Source organism: Labeo rohita, chromosome 22 (genome assembly GCF_022985175.1).
Source record: "Labeo rohita strain BAU-BD-2019 chromosome 22, IGBB_LRoh.1.0, whole genome shotgun sequence".
NCBI classification, from domain to species: Eukaryota; Metazoa; Chordata; class Actinopteri; order Cypriniformes; family Cyprinidae; genus Labeo; species Labeo rohita.
In genome coordinates this window covers 20,382,136-20,395,414 of record NC_066890.1, presented here as the reverse complement: position 1 = coordinate 20,395,414, position 13,279 = coordinate 20,382,136, and the positions used below count along the sequence as shown (strand labels likewise).

The 13,279-nt window shown below is 37.1% G+C and overlaps 1 protein-coding gene and 1 pseudogene across 1 annotated transcript in view; both read left to right on the top strand.

Annotated features, from left to right (window-relative positions):
* Positions 1 to 12,106, top strand: part of LOC127154114 (tripartite motif-containing protein 16-like) — a 47,672-nt gene extending 35,566 nt beyond the window's left edge. Inside the window, exons 5-6 of the mRNA XM_051095521.1 lie at positions 11,093 to 11,140; positions 11,345 to 12,106. Coding sequence (XP_050951478.1) covers positions 11,093 to 11,140; positions 11,345 to 11,886 — 590 coding nt within the window. The 3' untranslated portion in view covers positions 11,887 to 12,106. The remainder of the gene's footprint in view (positions 1 to 11,092; positions 11,141 to 11,344) is intronic.
* On the top strand, positions 5,086 to 10,924 carry LOC127154121 (E3 ubiquitin/ISG15 ligase TRIM25-like; annotated as a pseudogene).
* Positions 12,107 to 13,279: the final 1,173 nt, after the last annotated feature.

Genomic DNA, 13,279 nt, shown 5'->3' with positions numbered 1-13,279 from the left:
AGATGTAAACATTTAAACTGCATTTTGGAAGTTCAAAATCAGCGCACCATATCAGTCCATTATATGGAGAAAATCCTGAAATGTTTTCCCTCAAAAAACACAATTTCTTTACGACTGAAGAAAGAAAGACATGAACATCTTGGATGACAAGGGGGTAAGTACATTATCTGTAAATTGTTGTTCTGGAAGTGGACTTTTCTTTTAAAGCTATAACATTTTTCATTAACCTATCCACATAATCTGACTTTTTTTCCTCACAAACACAAGTTTATATCTCGTATTTTGGACTTTATAACTCAATTCAGCACAACAATAGAGAGTTTGTCCATTCTTAGGGACAAAAGACAGAAATGTGGGATATAAACTCAAAAGAGAGAATGGCGAGTTTATTTTACTTATCAGAATTGTGAGATATAATCTCAGATTTTAAAATATAAACTCAAATTTACCTTTTTTAAACTTTTATTCCATGGTTTACATTGACTGCCAATTGAAACCTCATTTTCTGCAACCAGTCAGAACATGATCAATGTTCGCAAATAGTAAATTGGTCTATTTAACATTCTTAACGTTATATGACACACACACACACACACACAAAAAACTGCCATGCATCATATTTGCCTGACGTAAAGACTTTATTGTCATTGTAGTAATACAATGAAATTTGTTTGGTAGCTCTCAGAAAGAACAGGAGCAATAAGAAATGTAAAGAAAAAGTGCAGTGCATGTTCATTAGTGCAAAGAATGATCAAAAATAAGAAAAATATTGCACAACATGAATAATAATAATTGTAATGATAATAAATAAAACAGTGTTTACAATGTTTTGTAAATATAATGAAAACATTCTATAAACATTGGGGAAGTCCTCAACAACACTGTGTGTGTTTTTTTTTGGGGGAGGGGGTGTAATACAGGCTACTGCTCTGGGAAAGAAGCTGTTCCTCAGTCTGATTGTCCTGTATCTTTTGCCTGATGGAAGGGCCATAAACAGACTGTGTTCCAGGATAGGTTGGATCCTTGATAATGTTGCTAGCTCTCTTGTGCAAGTGGCTAGCATAGACTGTGTCAAGGTTGGGGAGTTGAGTTCCGACAGACTTTTGTGCAGTCTTGACTATCCGTGCCAGGTCTCTCTGGTTCTCTGCTGTGCAGCTGGTGTACCACACTGTGATGCAGTGACAGAGAATGCTCTCAAACGTGCTTGTGCATGGGTTTCTTAGCAGTAAACTGTCCAAGTTGAACCTCCTTCAAAGACACCGCATCCACTCTTTGCCTGGCCATGTCAGGGTCGGGGTGTGTAACACCAGCACAAGACAACACAAAACAATTCACGTGGACAGAAGAGCATACAGACCGAGCAAGCTCGTGCATGCTCCCACAATAAGACAGAACATGGAGCATGAGTGTCTTAACCCCGACACGAAACCGAAACTCATCAAGACATGAGTGGCGGGATCCGAACACCATGCTCCAACAAGAAACAAGGCAGGCAGACAACATGAAAACAAGACATGATGGGAGTGCCAGGGCTCTGTCACAAAACCACAAGGAACCTAGACAGAAGTGACAGAACCCTGACAGGCCATCCTTATTCTTCTCTGTCATTCATTGACAACCTGTCCGTGCTCTCGACATTCATTAACAACCTGTGATGCACATGCTGTGTGCACAGACCCTGCATAACAGCCCTGAGTGCAGACTGTACCAGTAGTCATTAAGAATGAGTATAGAACAGACATGGTGTTCTGAAAGGACGTCGGAAATGAGATATTTTTAGACTTGCCCTCTCCTATTCAAATTACACCAGAGTTACTGACCACTACCACGTTTTACTCAGAAATTCAATCCCGTTTCGTAAGAAATTTATTCAGGACCTCTACCTACATGCATTTTTTGGCCAACAAATCATGCCTGGAATTCGGGCCAGCTAACTCTCTTGTTATGCTGACACCCCAGCCTTGAAATGTTCAATTCTTGTGCCTGGCTGTTCTGGTAGTCTAGAAGTCAAGGAGGCAACAGTTAAAATAGAATGTGGGTTTCGTTTGTGGGGTCCAAAGTGACTTCCTTAGCCCTTATCCTCTCTATGGAGATGTAAATATCTTGGAGGTTTTGGAAGGGGAGAACCAATAGTCCTCTCAGCAGTCTTGACAGTTCGTTGTAGTCTCTTGATGTCTAATTTGGTAGCTGAACCAAAGCAAACAGTTAGGTTAGGAGTGTCGTTTCTTCTTGGACGTTGACACATGGTGCCTCGCTGACAGATTTATGTAGAGGTGTGGGCCGGGCGACACCCAATACCAGCGCTGCAGACGTGCTGTCTCCTTTCCTCCTTCAGGGTACTTTATAATTATAATTATATTAATTAATTAATTATTATAATTATAGTTCACTTTGAATTGTCAGACTAAGAACTGGCAACTGATGATCAGTGTGTTGATGGATGCAGTGTTTCCCCTAGGATTCCCGGGTGGATTATTACCAATGGTACGGTACTTTTTCTGGTACATTACTCTCTGTGTAATAAGAAAAACATTTTTTTTTAATTAAAAAAAACCCTCAATTTCAACATTTTGAACAAAAGGGCCCTACAATCTTTTTCTTTCTTTCTTTCTTTCTTTCTTTTTTTTTTTTTTAAGTTTTAATTTTTCTGATAATCAAATACAGGCATTAAATATTTATTTATTTTTGATGAAATGAAAATTAAACCTTTTTATTTGTTGCCAGTTTTTCTGTTATTTCTGTTATTATTATAATTTCTGCATTTAATTGTTTAATTAAATTTGCCAGAAAGAGGAATATTTAAACACCTACATTATACTGTACAAAAGTAATACAAGACTAATACATTTCTGTTACATGTTAAAAATTACTTTTATTTTGACTGGTTTTTCTGTTAGTTTTTGTGTGTATACACTATGATATGATGCTAATTTTCTCAAAAGAAACAGTAAAATTTACATGAAGTGACTCTCACTGCAGCTCTGGAGATTAAGTTCATGTGTTTATGTCGTCATAAGACACAGAGGCCGAAAATAACCGCTCGCGTCATGTGTGCTTCAGTATTTGTGTAGTAAACAAAGCCGCGTCTCCGCCATTCATTCATACAGAGCCAAGCAGGCCGCCCCCCTAATATAATGGCAGGGGAAACACTGGGATGATAGTTGGACAGCACAGGCTTTGAGGCAGGCTGGAGAGACACTGGGCCTTTGACTTTCCTTATCTTCTCTTTGCTGAAGACTTTGTGTACATCATCTTCGCAGCTCTTAAGTACAGGTTGAGAAACAGGAGGGTGTTGATGACTGTGTTGTGAGATGGTCATAGCAGGTGTGGGCTGTCAGACCAGGCTTTTGCTTTTCAAACCTGTAGTAGAACTCGTTCAGGTCTTCAACCAGTTGTTGACTGGCCTCAGATCTGGGGGATGGGGTCTTGTAGCTGGTGATGGCTTTCAGACTTTTCCACACTGATGCAGAATCATTACATAAACTTTTTTTTTTTTTCAGTTTTTGAGAATAGTTTTGCTTTGCCACTCTTACCTCCCTATTTAGTGTGTATTTGATCTTATTTAGTGTGTATTTGACCTGTTTGTACAGGGCTTTGCCCCTAGTTCTGTATGCGTTCTCTTTGGTCTGGAGAAACTGTTTGAGTTTTGCACAAGCTTCCCTTCATTTGTGTCACCTGAAGCACTTGTATAGGATCCTCTGACTAAAATGTCCAGTAAATCATCTAAATGCACAAATGTCAGCAAAAGTGTATTTGATGTGCTATTTCTGATGTCCAGGAGTTCATTTCTTGTAAAGCTGAAAAAAAGTTGCTTAAGAACAAACAAACCAAAATAGTACAAGTACCAAGGAACAACCAAACCAAGGCTGCCATGTGCAGCACAGTGTTAATCATTGATTCACTCCCCCATTGGTTGGATGTGTTTCAATGGCATACATCACACTTGTTTGTGTTGTAACTGTCATATTGTGGAAATCACCCAAAGTTCTTGAAGTTCACTGGTACACTTTAATGGAAAATACCCTTACTGCCCAATAGAGGGCACCTTAAATTCACAGTCTGTATTAAGACATCCAGTATTGGAATAATCATCATAACGATCAGTCTGTTGATTACTTTTATAACCATACATCATATTTTTGAATAAGATAATGCAATATTGAGTAAAAAAAACACAATATACTGTATATTGAAGTGGAGCTGTTTTTATTGCTTTAGGATATGGATGTTAATATTTCTTTATTAAAAAAAAAAAAGAAGAGAAAAGGATGTATAAAATTAGTATTGTGACCCATACTCGGAATTTGTAAAGAGATAAACACAATCTGTTTTGTATAAAGTGGTATAAAAGTATCAATGCAAGGTGACTTGACTTCAACCATTTGAAAACATGACGTGTTATGTTTAGGTCATTTTGGCCCCAGGTTATATGACAAACAATGTCAAAAATATTCAAACTATGAAATTATATTAGTGCTTTTGAAAATATTTGCCCTTCTCCATATTGCACAGAGTTTTGGACTGAATTATGCTTATAAAAAAATATTACATTATTATACAATATTACATTAAAAAAAAAAAAAAAAAAAACAAAAGAAAAAAAAACGAAAGATTTTTCATTTGCAAGTTAAATACTGGTTATTCTCAGATTATGTTATATTCAGATTATATATTTTTTTTTTTTTTTCTGCACTCTTACATCAAAACATTTATGTATAAAATTAAATAAATATAGATGTTTTCTTATCAATATAATTATCAATATTTTAAAGGACAACAGAACATGACTGAAGTATGACGAATGAAGTAAATGATTCAAAACACAGAATGATGAAATAATGACTGCTAACTGAACTCATTAAAGCCTTAATGAATGGCTCTGTTAAAAACACAAGACTCATTTGCAGTTCTGCTTTATTGGGACAGCACAGATATTCCCATGATATTCCTCTAAACTGGGTGGTTTCAGAATCAGTTTTTAAATCTCAGACTCCAGCTGATTTACCAGCCAATTAAACAGCTAAACAAGAAGCACCACTTACAGAGGTATTGGGAAAGTGGGAAAGTGAGAAAGTGAAACTGAAGTGTAGTCGAGCTGTTGCATGGATGTGTCTCTGAATTCATCCAGTAAAATGGCAGAAACCAGAGTTTTTCAGGATGAGTTCTTGTGTCCAGTGTGTCAGGATCTCCTGAAGGATCCAGTGACAATTCCCTGTGGACACAGTTACTGTGAGAGCTGTATTACAGGCTGCTGGAATCAGGAGGATCTGATGAGAGTCTACAGCTGCCCTCACTGCAGACAGACCTTCAGTCCAAGACCTGCTTTAGCTACAAACACCATGCTGGCTGAAGTGGTGGAGAAACTGAAGAAGAGGAAACGTCCTGCTGACTGTTTAGATGAAGCTGGAGCTGGAGATGTGCAGTGTGATGTCTGTCCTGAAAGAAAATACAAAGCCATCAAGTCCTGTCTGATGTGCCTGAACTCTTACTGTCAGAATCATCTTGAAGAACATGAGAGTTGGTTTGAAGGAAAAGACATAATTTGACTGATGCCACTGGACGTCTGCAGGAGATGATCTGCCAGAAACATGAGAAGATCCTGGAGGTTTTCTGTCACACTGACCAGAAGTGTATATGTGTGCTGTGTACGATGGATGAACATAAAAACCACAACACCACATCAGCTGCAACACAGAGGACAGAGAAACAGGTATTTTTAAACTGGTGATCAAGTTAATACTCAGTGTAATGTTGATAAAGAGAGCAAGCCAAACGAGAGAGAGAGAGAGAGAGTAAAAGTAAATTTCTGGCTGAAGTAAATTTTTCATCTTTTTTAGTATTTAGTATTTTTAGTATTAGTATTTAAAATTAGACACATATGCTATTATTTTAATGCTATGCTATGATACTCTATAACATTAGCAATGTAATTTTCACTATGAATTTTAAAAATAAACCACAAGAAACAGGAAAATAAAGACTGACAATCAATATTTAATGTTAAGAAATTTTACAGATTATTTCTGCAAGATATCTGTAAAAGATCACTTGATCTGGAAAGCATCTGCTGTTTACAGACGTCTGGCAGATGTCTATAAGATGCAGTTTTACATACATTCTAAATCATAAATATCTTAAAGACATCTAATAGACGTCTATTTGACATCTGATAGGAAAAACATCCTATATACCTATTGCAGATGAGCAAACAATCTAAAAATATGTTTTGCAGATGTAAATGCAGACATCAAATAGACGTCTCAGAGATGTACCTGTGCTATAAGGGTCATGTTCTATGAAAGTGTTTTGAGGGAGGTGAGTGTTTTTTTTTAATGTCTGTATGTGTTTTATCTACATTGTTTTGAACTATACTGTATAGCTGTGTTTTGCGATCAGGGCCGTCCCATGCATGATTGCAGTGTGTTTTTCATCTTAGAAACCGTCATTATTTTATTTGAAAAGTTAATCATTTTATTTTATTAATGAAATATTTTAGTTTGTCATTATTTTTTCATTTGCTCAGACAACATTTTATGTCATTTTATTTTATTATGTTACAAAACCTATTTTTGTCACATTTCACTTTTTTTCTTTTGAGGTAAATAACGAAAAACATATACACTGTAATTGTGAATCAAAGCGACATATTTGTACTAGACAATTAACGTAGATAAAAAAATTATACTCTAAACCCCGCATGTATTTACACAAACTGAAAAATTCAAAAAGTGTTAGGTTGTGCCCCGCGCTCCCTTAGGTGCATGTACGCCAAAACTGCATGTCATATGCACACCAAGACATTGGGTACAGTGCTTTAGGTGGGCAGGTACACACTGTTACACAGTACCAACACTTTTATATTTTAGTCTTTAGTTTGTCAGTGTCTAAGTGATTAGAAATGACACTATATAAACCACACTACACTACTACACTAAGGTAGCTGGTTTAGTGGTCTTTTGGTATTTCCCTGTGGTCCTGTTTGGTATTGCAGCTTGACTTTTGCAAATTGTTTTATTAAAAGTGCTGTAAACCAGTAAATGTAATGTAGATATTCTATTAATATGCCCCTCTCAAATGTCCATCTCAAACATCAAACAAAAAATGGTAAAAATGAATTGATGATATTTGTCTTTATTTACTTTGATTTTGGAGTACTGTGGATTTCTTAACCTGATAAAAAAGGATTTATGTTAAAGTAACACAGAGCAATAACATATATTTTTACATCAATGCAAATGCATATACAATATTTTTAACTTAAATAAGTAACAATATATAAAGAGACAGTTATTTAACAATATGTTAAGCATTTGCACTGCTTTACAGTTACAACTGGCCCTTTGTGGGCAGCCAAAATATTAAAGTGGCTTTCAGTGAAAATATGTTTGACACCTCTGAAATAGTTTGTTTATTTTCTGTGTAGAGCTGCAGCTTAATCAGGGGCGGATCTAGAAAATAATTTTTAGGGTGGCAAAGGGGTGGCATGGGGTCTATGCATTACACAGCTGTGTTCATTGCATTACCATTAGGTAATCATCTGTACTGTTTAAAATGAAAAATAAATAACATTTCAATATCCATCATGGAACCAAGTCAAACACAACATAAAAGATTCAACAGGTTATAATTTCCTAACTAATTCCTAATTCCCTTTGAATTTCCTAACATTTGAAAGAAATACAGTAATATCAAAGCACTGAAACTGGATCAGCAAAACAATGTTTGATTTTCTGTTATTAACAGTGGTGGAAATGTCTGTAATCACCCAGAACACACTATCAGCCATGTACTCTAGCAACACCCCAGCAACTGCATAGCAAGAGCCTTGCAACCACCCAGAATATCCTAGCAACCATTTAGCAAACCTAGAACATCTGACCAAACTAGACTTTAAGACAAGCCAGCATACATTTGTCTTTCAAACTTTTCAATCTAGTTATCACAGGTGTTCTTAAATGCTTACACACAATTCAAATACACAGCTGACTTTTCTGCCAGTGAACGCTGATGAGATCAATAATACTATAACAAAAAATAGATACAGATGTATAAATCAGCAATTAACTTCTGGGAAAAAAAATGATTTTCATTTTACTACTGTAAAGTAAGCTTGCAGTAGATAAAAAGCACTGAATTGTATATGAACTTGGTATGCCACAATATTACAATACAGTCCAGAAATATAAAATATAATATAATATATAAGAAATATAAAAATAATAATAATAATAATAATAATGCACATTTTTCTGCACATTTGGCCAAATTTCATTACAGTATGCAGTACAATAGTAGTTTCTTGGTCTCCTGACACAATATCTCTAGGCAGTCATTTCTCAGTTCTGCAAAAAGGAAATACACATACTGCAAAAAAAAAAAAAATATGGTTACAGATCAAAATTTGACAGTCGCACGTTTGAAGCTGTACAACATGTGCTACAGTTTAGAGTACTGAAATTTCCATAATCTGATGTACTTGTACTGTATACTGTAAATGTACTGTATGTGTAACTTATTTTAGTTGGCACATTTTCCCGAACCATTCATTCAGTTCTCAAAACAAAGACAAATTTCTCAAAAAAGTGTAACAATGAGTTAAACTATGTTACACATTAGCAAAACTGATGACACACCAATCAGAATCTCTGCATCCTAACAAAGGAGAGAAGAGAGAGCTGAACGAATCAACATGAGAATTTATATTTGTTAACAATCGAGAAAACTGCAATATGACTAGATTCTTACCTAACTCGGCATCTTCTTATTGATTTCACGTTACTGTTTCGTCAGATTTGGCAAAAAGGCCTATATCCATGATGAAAGTGGAGCGAGTGGTCGGAGAATCAGATCACAAACAATGAATCTCAGACATATCCGGACGGAATTAGATTTCTCAGAGGACGAGTTGGCCGAGAAGCTGTAATTATTATCTGATTTGCGAACAAATGTAAAAAGAATTGGTTAATGAACTGGGACGCGCTTTGTGTTTTTGACTCAAAACGAACCGAGTCATTTGTTAATGAAACAGACTACACTTTGCGCACGCAGCGTGCAAAGTGTAGTCGGTTTCATTAACAAATGACTCGTTTTTTTTTGAGTTCACGCAACTATCGTGGACTGTTTATTGAAAGATATGTTTTTGCCTTATTTTGCCTTAATCTGTCATCGCCACTGCTGAAAAGTAGCACATGAAACATTGCTTACATTTATATTTTATTCTGTGATAATTCTGGGGTGGAAGGTGGGGTGGCAGAGCTTTTTCTTAGGGTGGCAGTTGCCACACCCTGACACCCCGGTAGATCCGCCACTGAGCTTAATCACACAGAAACACAGTCAGTGTGAAGCTCTATGTCTGTGACAGTTTTATGATACTTACTCTTACAGTGTGAACAGGCCTTAATATTTATCATAATTCATATTCAATGATTGTAACTGATCATTACTTCTGGAGTTTGAACCTCTTAGCCTTAGCTCCACTTTTCCTGGTTTCATGGATGATTTAGTGTCAATAATTTTCTGTGACATTCACTTATCATCCATTTGTCCTCCAGCGCCAGCTGAAGGAGACACAGAAGATGTTCCAGCAGAGAGAGAAAGATCTTCAGCAGCTGAAAGATGCTGTGGAGTCTCATAAGGTGAGTCTGAAGAAGAAAAGAAGTTTGTCTTAGTGTCAGTTCAGACTCTCCTCTTTCAGTCCCACTGAAGCCTGAATCACTTTGTGTCTAACAGCGCTCTGCACAGACAGCAGTGGAGGACAGTGAGAGGATCTTTACTGAGCTCATCCGCCCATCCATTGAGAGAAGCTGGTCTGAGCTGATACGGCTGATCAGAGATCAGGAAAAGGCTGCAGTGAGTCGAGCTGAAAGGACGACTGGAGCGACTGGAGCAGGAGATCAATGATCTGAGGAGAAGAGATGCTGAGCTGGAGCAGCTTTCACACACACAGGATCACATCCAGTTCCTGCAGGTAACAGAGATCTACAAGAACAGAATCATTGTGGATTTAAATCAGATCCTGCTGTGACAGGAAACTCACAGAGAAACATTTTATGAGTGTCTCATTATATCAGTCAGACTCTCATCTAATCATCTTTTTTTGAAAGACACACTGCTCACAAATGGCTTTGAAAATCTCTGATGAAAAATATTTCTGAGCTCTTTCTTCTGAAAGACATATTTAGCTTTCAAACACCACTAGTGGCACCAACAGTTCAAAAATTTTAACCCAATGTTTGCTCGATAGTACTGATTCTGAGTAGCATTTATCAAAATTGAGTCAGGTGATCCGTGAACCTGATACAATTTAACCATGACGACCCCAAACATGAAGTGAGGCTGTATATTAGCAATGCTTCAGCATACTGAAATCAAACCATATGTGACTGTGTTTTAAGGATACTTGTTTTAGTGTCTCTAACCACTCTGAAGTTATAAATAATGATCAATCCAATCATTGTTTTTGAGCTGATTTTCCTGAGCACATCTACTTAACCCTATAGGGAGACTCCATTGATATGCTTGAGCTGTTAGATGGACATTTAAGTTCTCAGCAAATGTTTCATCATGCAAACTATTTCCTAGAAAGTTCACATATAGTGCATATAGCAAATACTAGAATCTGTAGCTCTAATGTGATGTAATGAATATGAGAAGAATGAAGCTGATGCTGTGAAAGTGCTGGATTGAGGTGAGTTACTAAAGATCAGTCAAGTCAACAAGAGCTGCACAAATCTGATGTTGGTGCATCGTATTGGGTAAAGTGAAGAGCTAATGGTTTGATTTCTGTTTTCTGTAGAGTTTCCAGTCTCTCTCAGCACCTCCTGAAACTACAGAAGTAAATGGGGTCGCTCCATTTCTCTCTTCTCTTCTGATGGCCTGAGAGAATATGTCTGTCAACTGAGAGACAAACTGGAGGATATCTTCAAAGAGCAGCTCAATAAGATCTCAGACAGAGGTAAAGTCCTGGATTCATCTGCTCTCAGAGACAAATCCATCATTATCTCATATCATGGAGAACATCATATTAGAAATGTCTTAGCAATGGATGCAGGATCATGAGAATCACACTGTTCATGTCTGTTGATTTCCACAGTCATATCCACCAATGTTGTTCCCTGGACCAGGAACAAATTCCTAAAATGTAAGTCAGTGAAAAAAAAAAAAAAAAAAGAAATACTCACTGTATTTGTTCGTGTTCTTCCTGTAGATTCCTGTATGATTTGCATAGGATATCTGGTCATCTCTACTGAGAGAGTGATGATACACTAAACTTTAAGAGATGAGCTATACGAAAAGATCAAACAGATTCATGATTCCTGATTCTGATGTGTTTTATCTCCATCAGATTCCCATCAGCTCACTGTAGATCCAAACACAACACATAAATACCTACGTCTGTCTGAAGGCAACAGAACGATTACTACCGCTGGTACAGTCCAGTCATATCCTGATCATCCAGACAGATTTGATGTGTATCATCAGGTGTTGTGTAAAGAGAGTGTGTGTGGACGCTGTTACTGGGAGCTGCAGTGGAGTAAAAATCACAGTGTACATATATCAGTGTCATATAAGAGCATCAACAGGAAGGGACGGGGTAAAGAGTGTAGGTTTGGATATAATGATGAGTCCTGGAGTTTGTTTTGCTCTTCCTCTGGATACTCATTCATACACAATAACATACAGACTGATCTGCCTGTAAAGTCCATCAGCAGGAGAATAGGAGTGTATGTGGATCACAGTGCAGGAACTCTGTCCTTCTACGGCGTCTCTGACACAATGAGCCTCATCCACACAGTCCAGACCACATTCACTCAGCTGCTCTATCCTGGGTTTAATCTTCTTAAAGGATCATCAGTGAAATTCATCAGTGTTGAAGGATCAGAATAGACTGAAGAGAGTTTCCACCCATAATGCTTTGAGCTGCATGATGAATCAGTATCAGTGAGATGTTACAGAGTCTCTTCTTTTCTCTTTATGACATTAATACTGCCGCTGAACTTCTGTTAGTGAAATAAATGTGTGTAATAAATCCTCATAGAGACATTAAGATCAGTGTGTGTGTCCTGCTGAATGACCATGTGTTTCTGTGCTTTTCTCAACCTCTGTTCTGATTAAGTATTTAATGAAGTGTCATTTTATTATTACTATTATGATTACCTTTCAATTAAAATTATCATAGTCAATAAATCATTTTCATTATTCACCTTATGGAGCTCTGGCACTTGTCAGTGTTTTGTGTTCTTGTGTCTTCCAGTGTCACAAGTTGCTGTCTGTATCGTCACACATTTAATTAGTAACTGTAGAATTTGTTCTTATTTTAAAGGTTATAGCTTGTTAATAATTATTTTATTATAGATCAGTGTTGTTAAAACGTGTAAAATACATGAAATTTAAAGCTGTGAGGGTGCATGTTTTTGTGACATATCAGGACACAAATTTGTATAATGACATGGGTATGACAGAGGGTGACATGCGGAGTGACCCCATAATAAAAAGTCTTATAAACCATACAAAATTATTATTATTATTTTTTTTTTTTTCGGAAAGTAAAAATGCACACAGTTTCCTATGAGGGCTAAGTTTAAGTGTAGGGTTGGTGTAGGGTGAGAATATGGTTTGTAGTTTTCATGAAGGCTATCTCTATATTTTGCTGTGTTGAGCTTTCCTTTTTTACTCTGATGAGCCACTCAGTTCCTGCCGCTGAAAAAAAGCCCCTTGGCATGAGGCTACTCCATACTTTTGGTATGGTATTGTGCAGGTGATGAACAACCCTTGGTTTCCTCCATAAATGATGTTTGGAAATGAGGTTCATCAAACCAGAGAATCTTGTTTCTCACAGACTGAGACTTCTCTAGGTGCTTTGTGGGGCAGGCGTGGCCTAATGGTTAGAGAGTCTGGTGTTTAACCCAAAGGTTGCAGGTTTGAGTCTCAGTACTGGCAGGGATTGTAGTTGGGTGGAGTGAATGACCAGCGCTCTCCTGATGCCCAGGTGCTGCAGCAAAAATACCCACTGTTCATGGTGTGTGTGTTTCTTTGCTACTCACTGCTGTATGTGCACTTGAATGGTTTGAATATAAATAAAAAACGTATTGTTACAGTGATGTTTGTCCTTTTGTAAGTTTTTCCCATCTGCATATATGATCATGGAGCTCAACTAGATTGACCATCAGCTTCTTGGTCACCAGTCTAACCAAGACTCTTCTCCATTGAATTCTCGGTTTGGCCAGGAGGCCAGCTCTAGGGAGAGTCCTAGTTGTTCCAAACTTCTTCCATTTTGGAT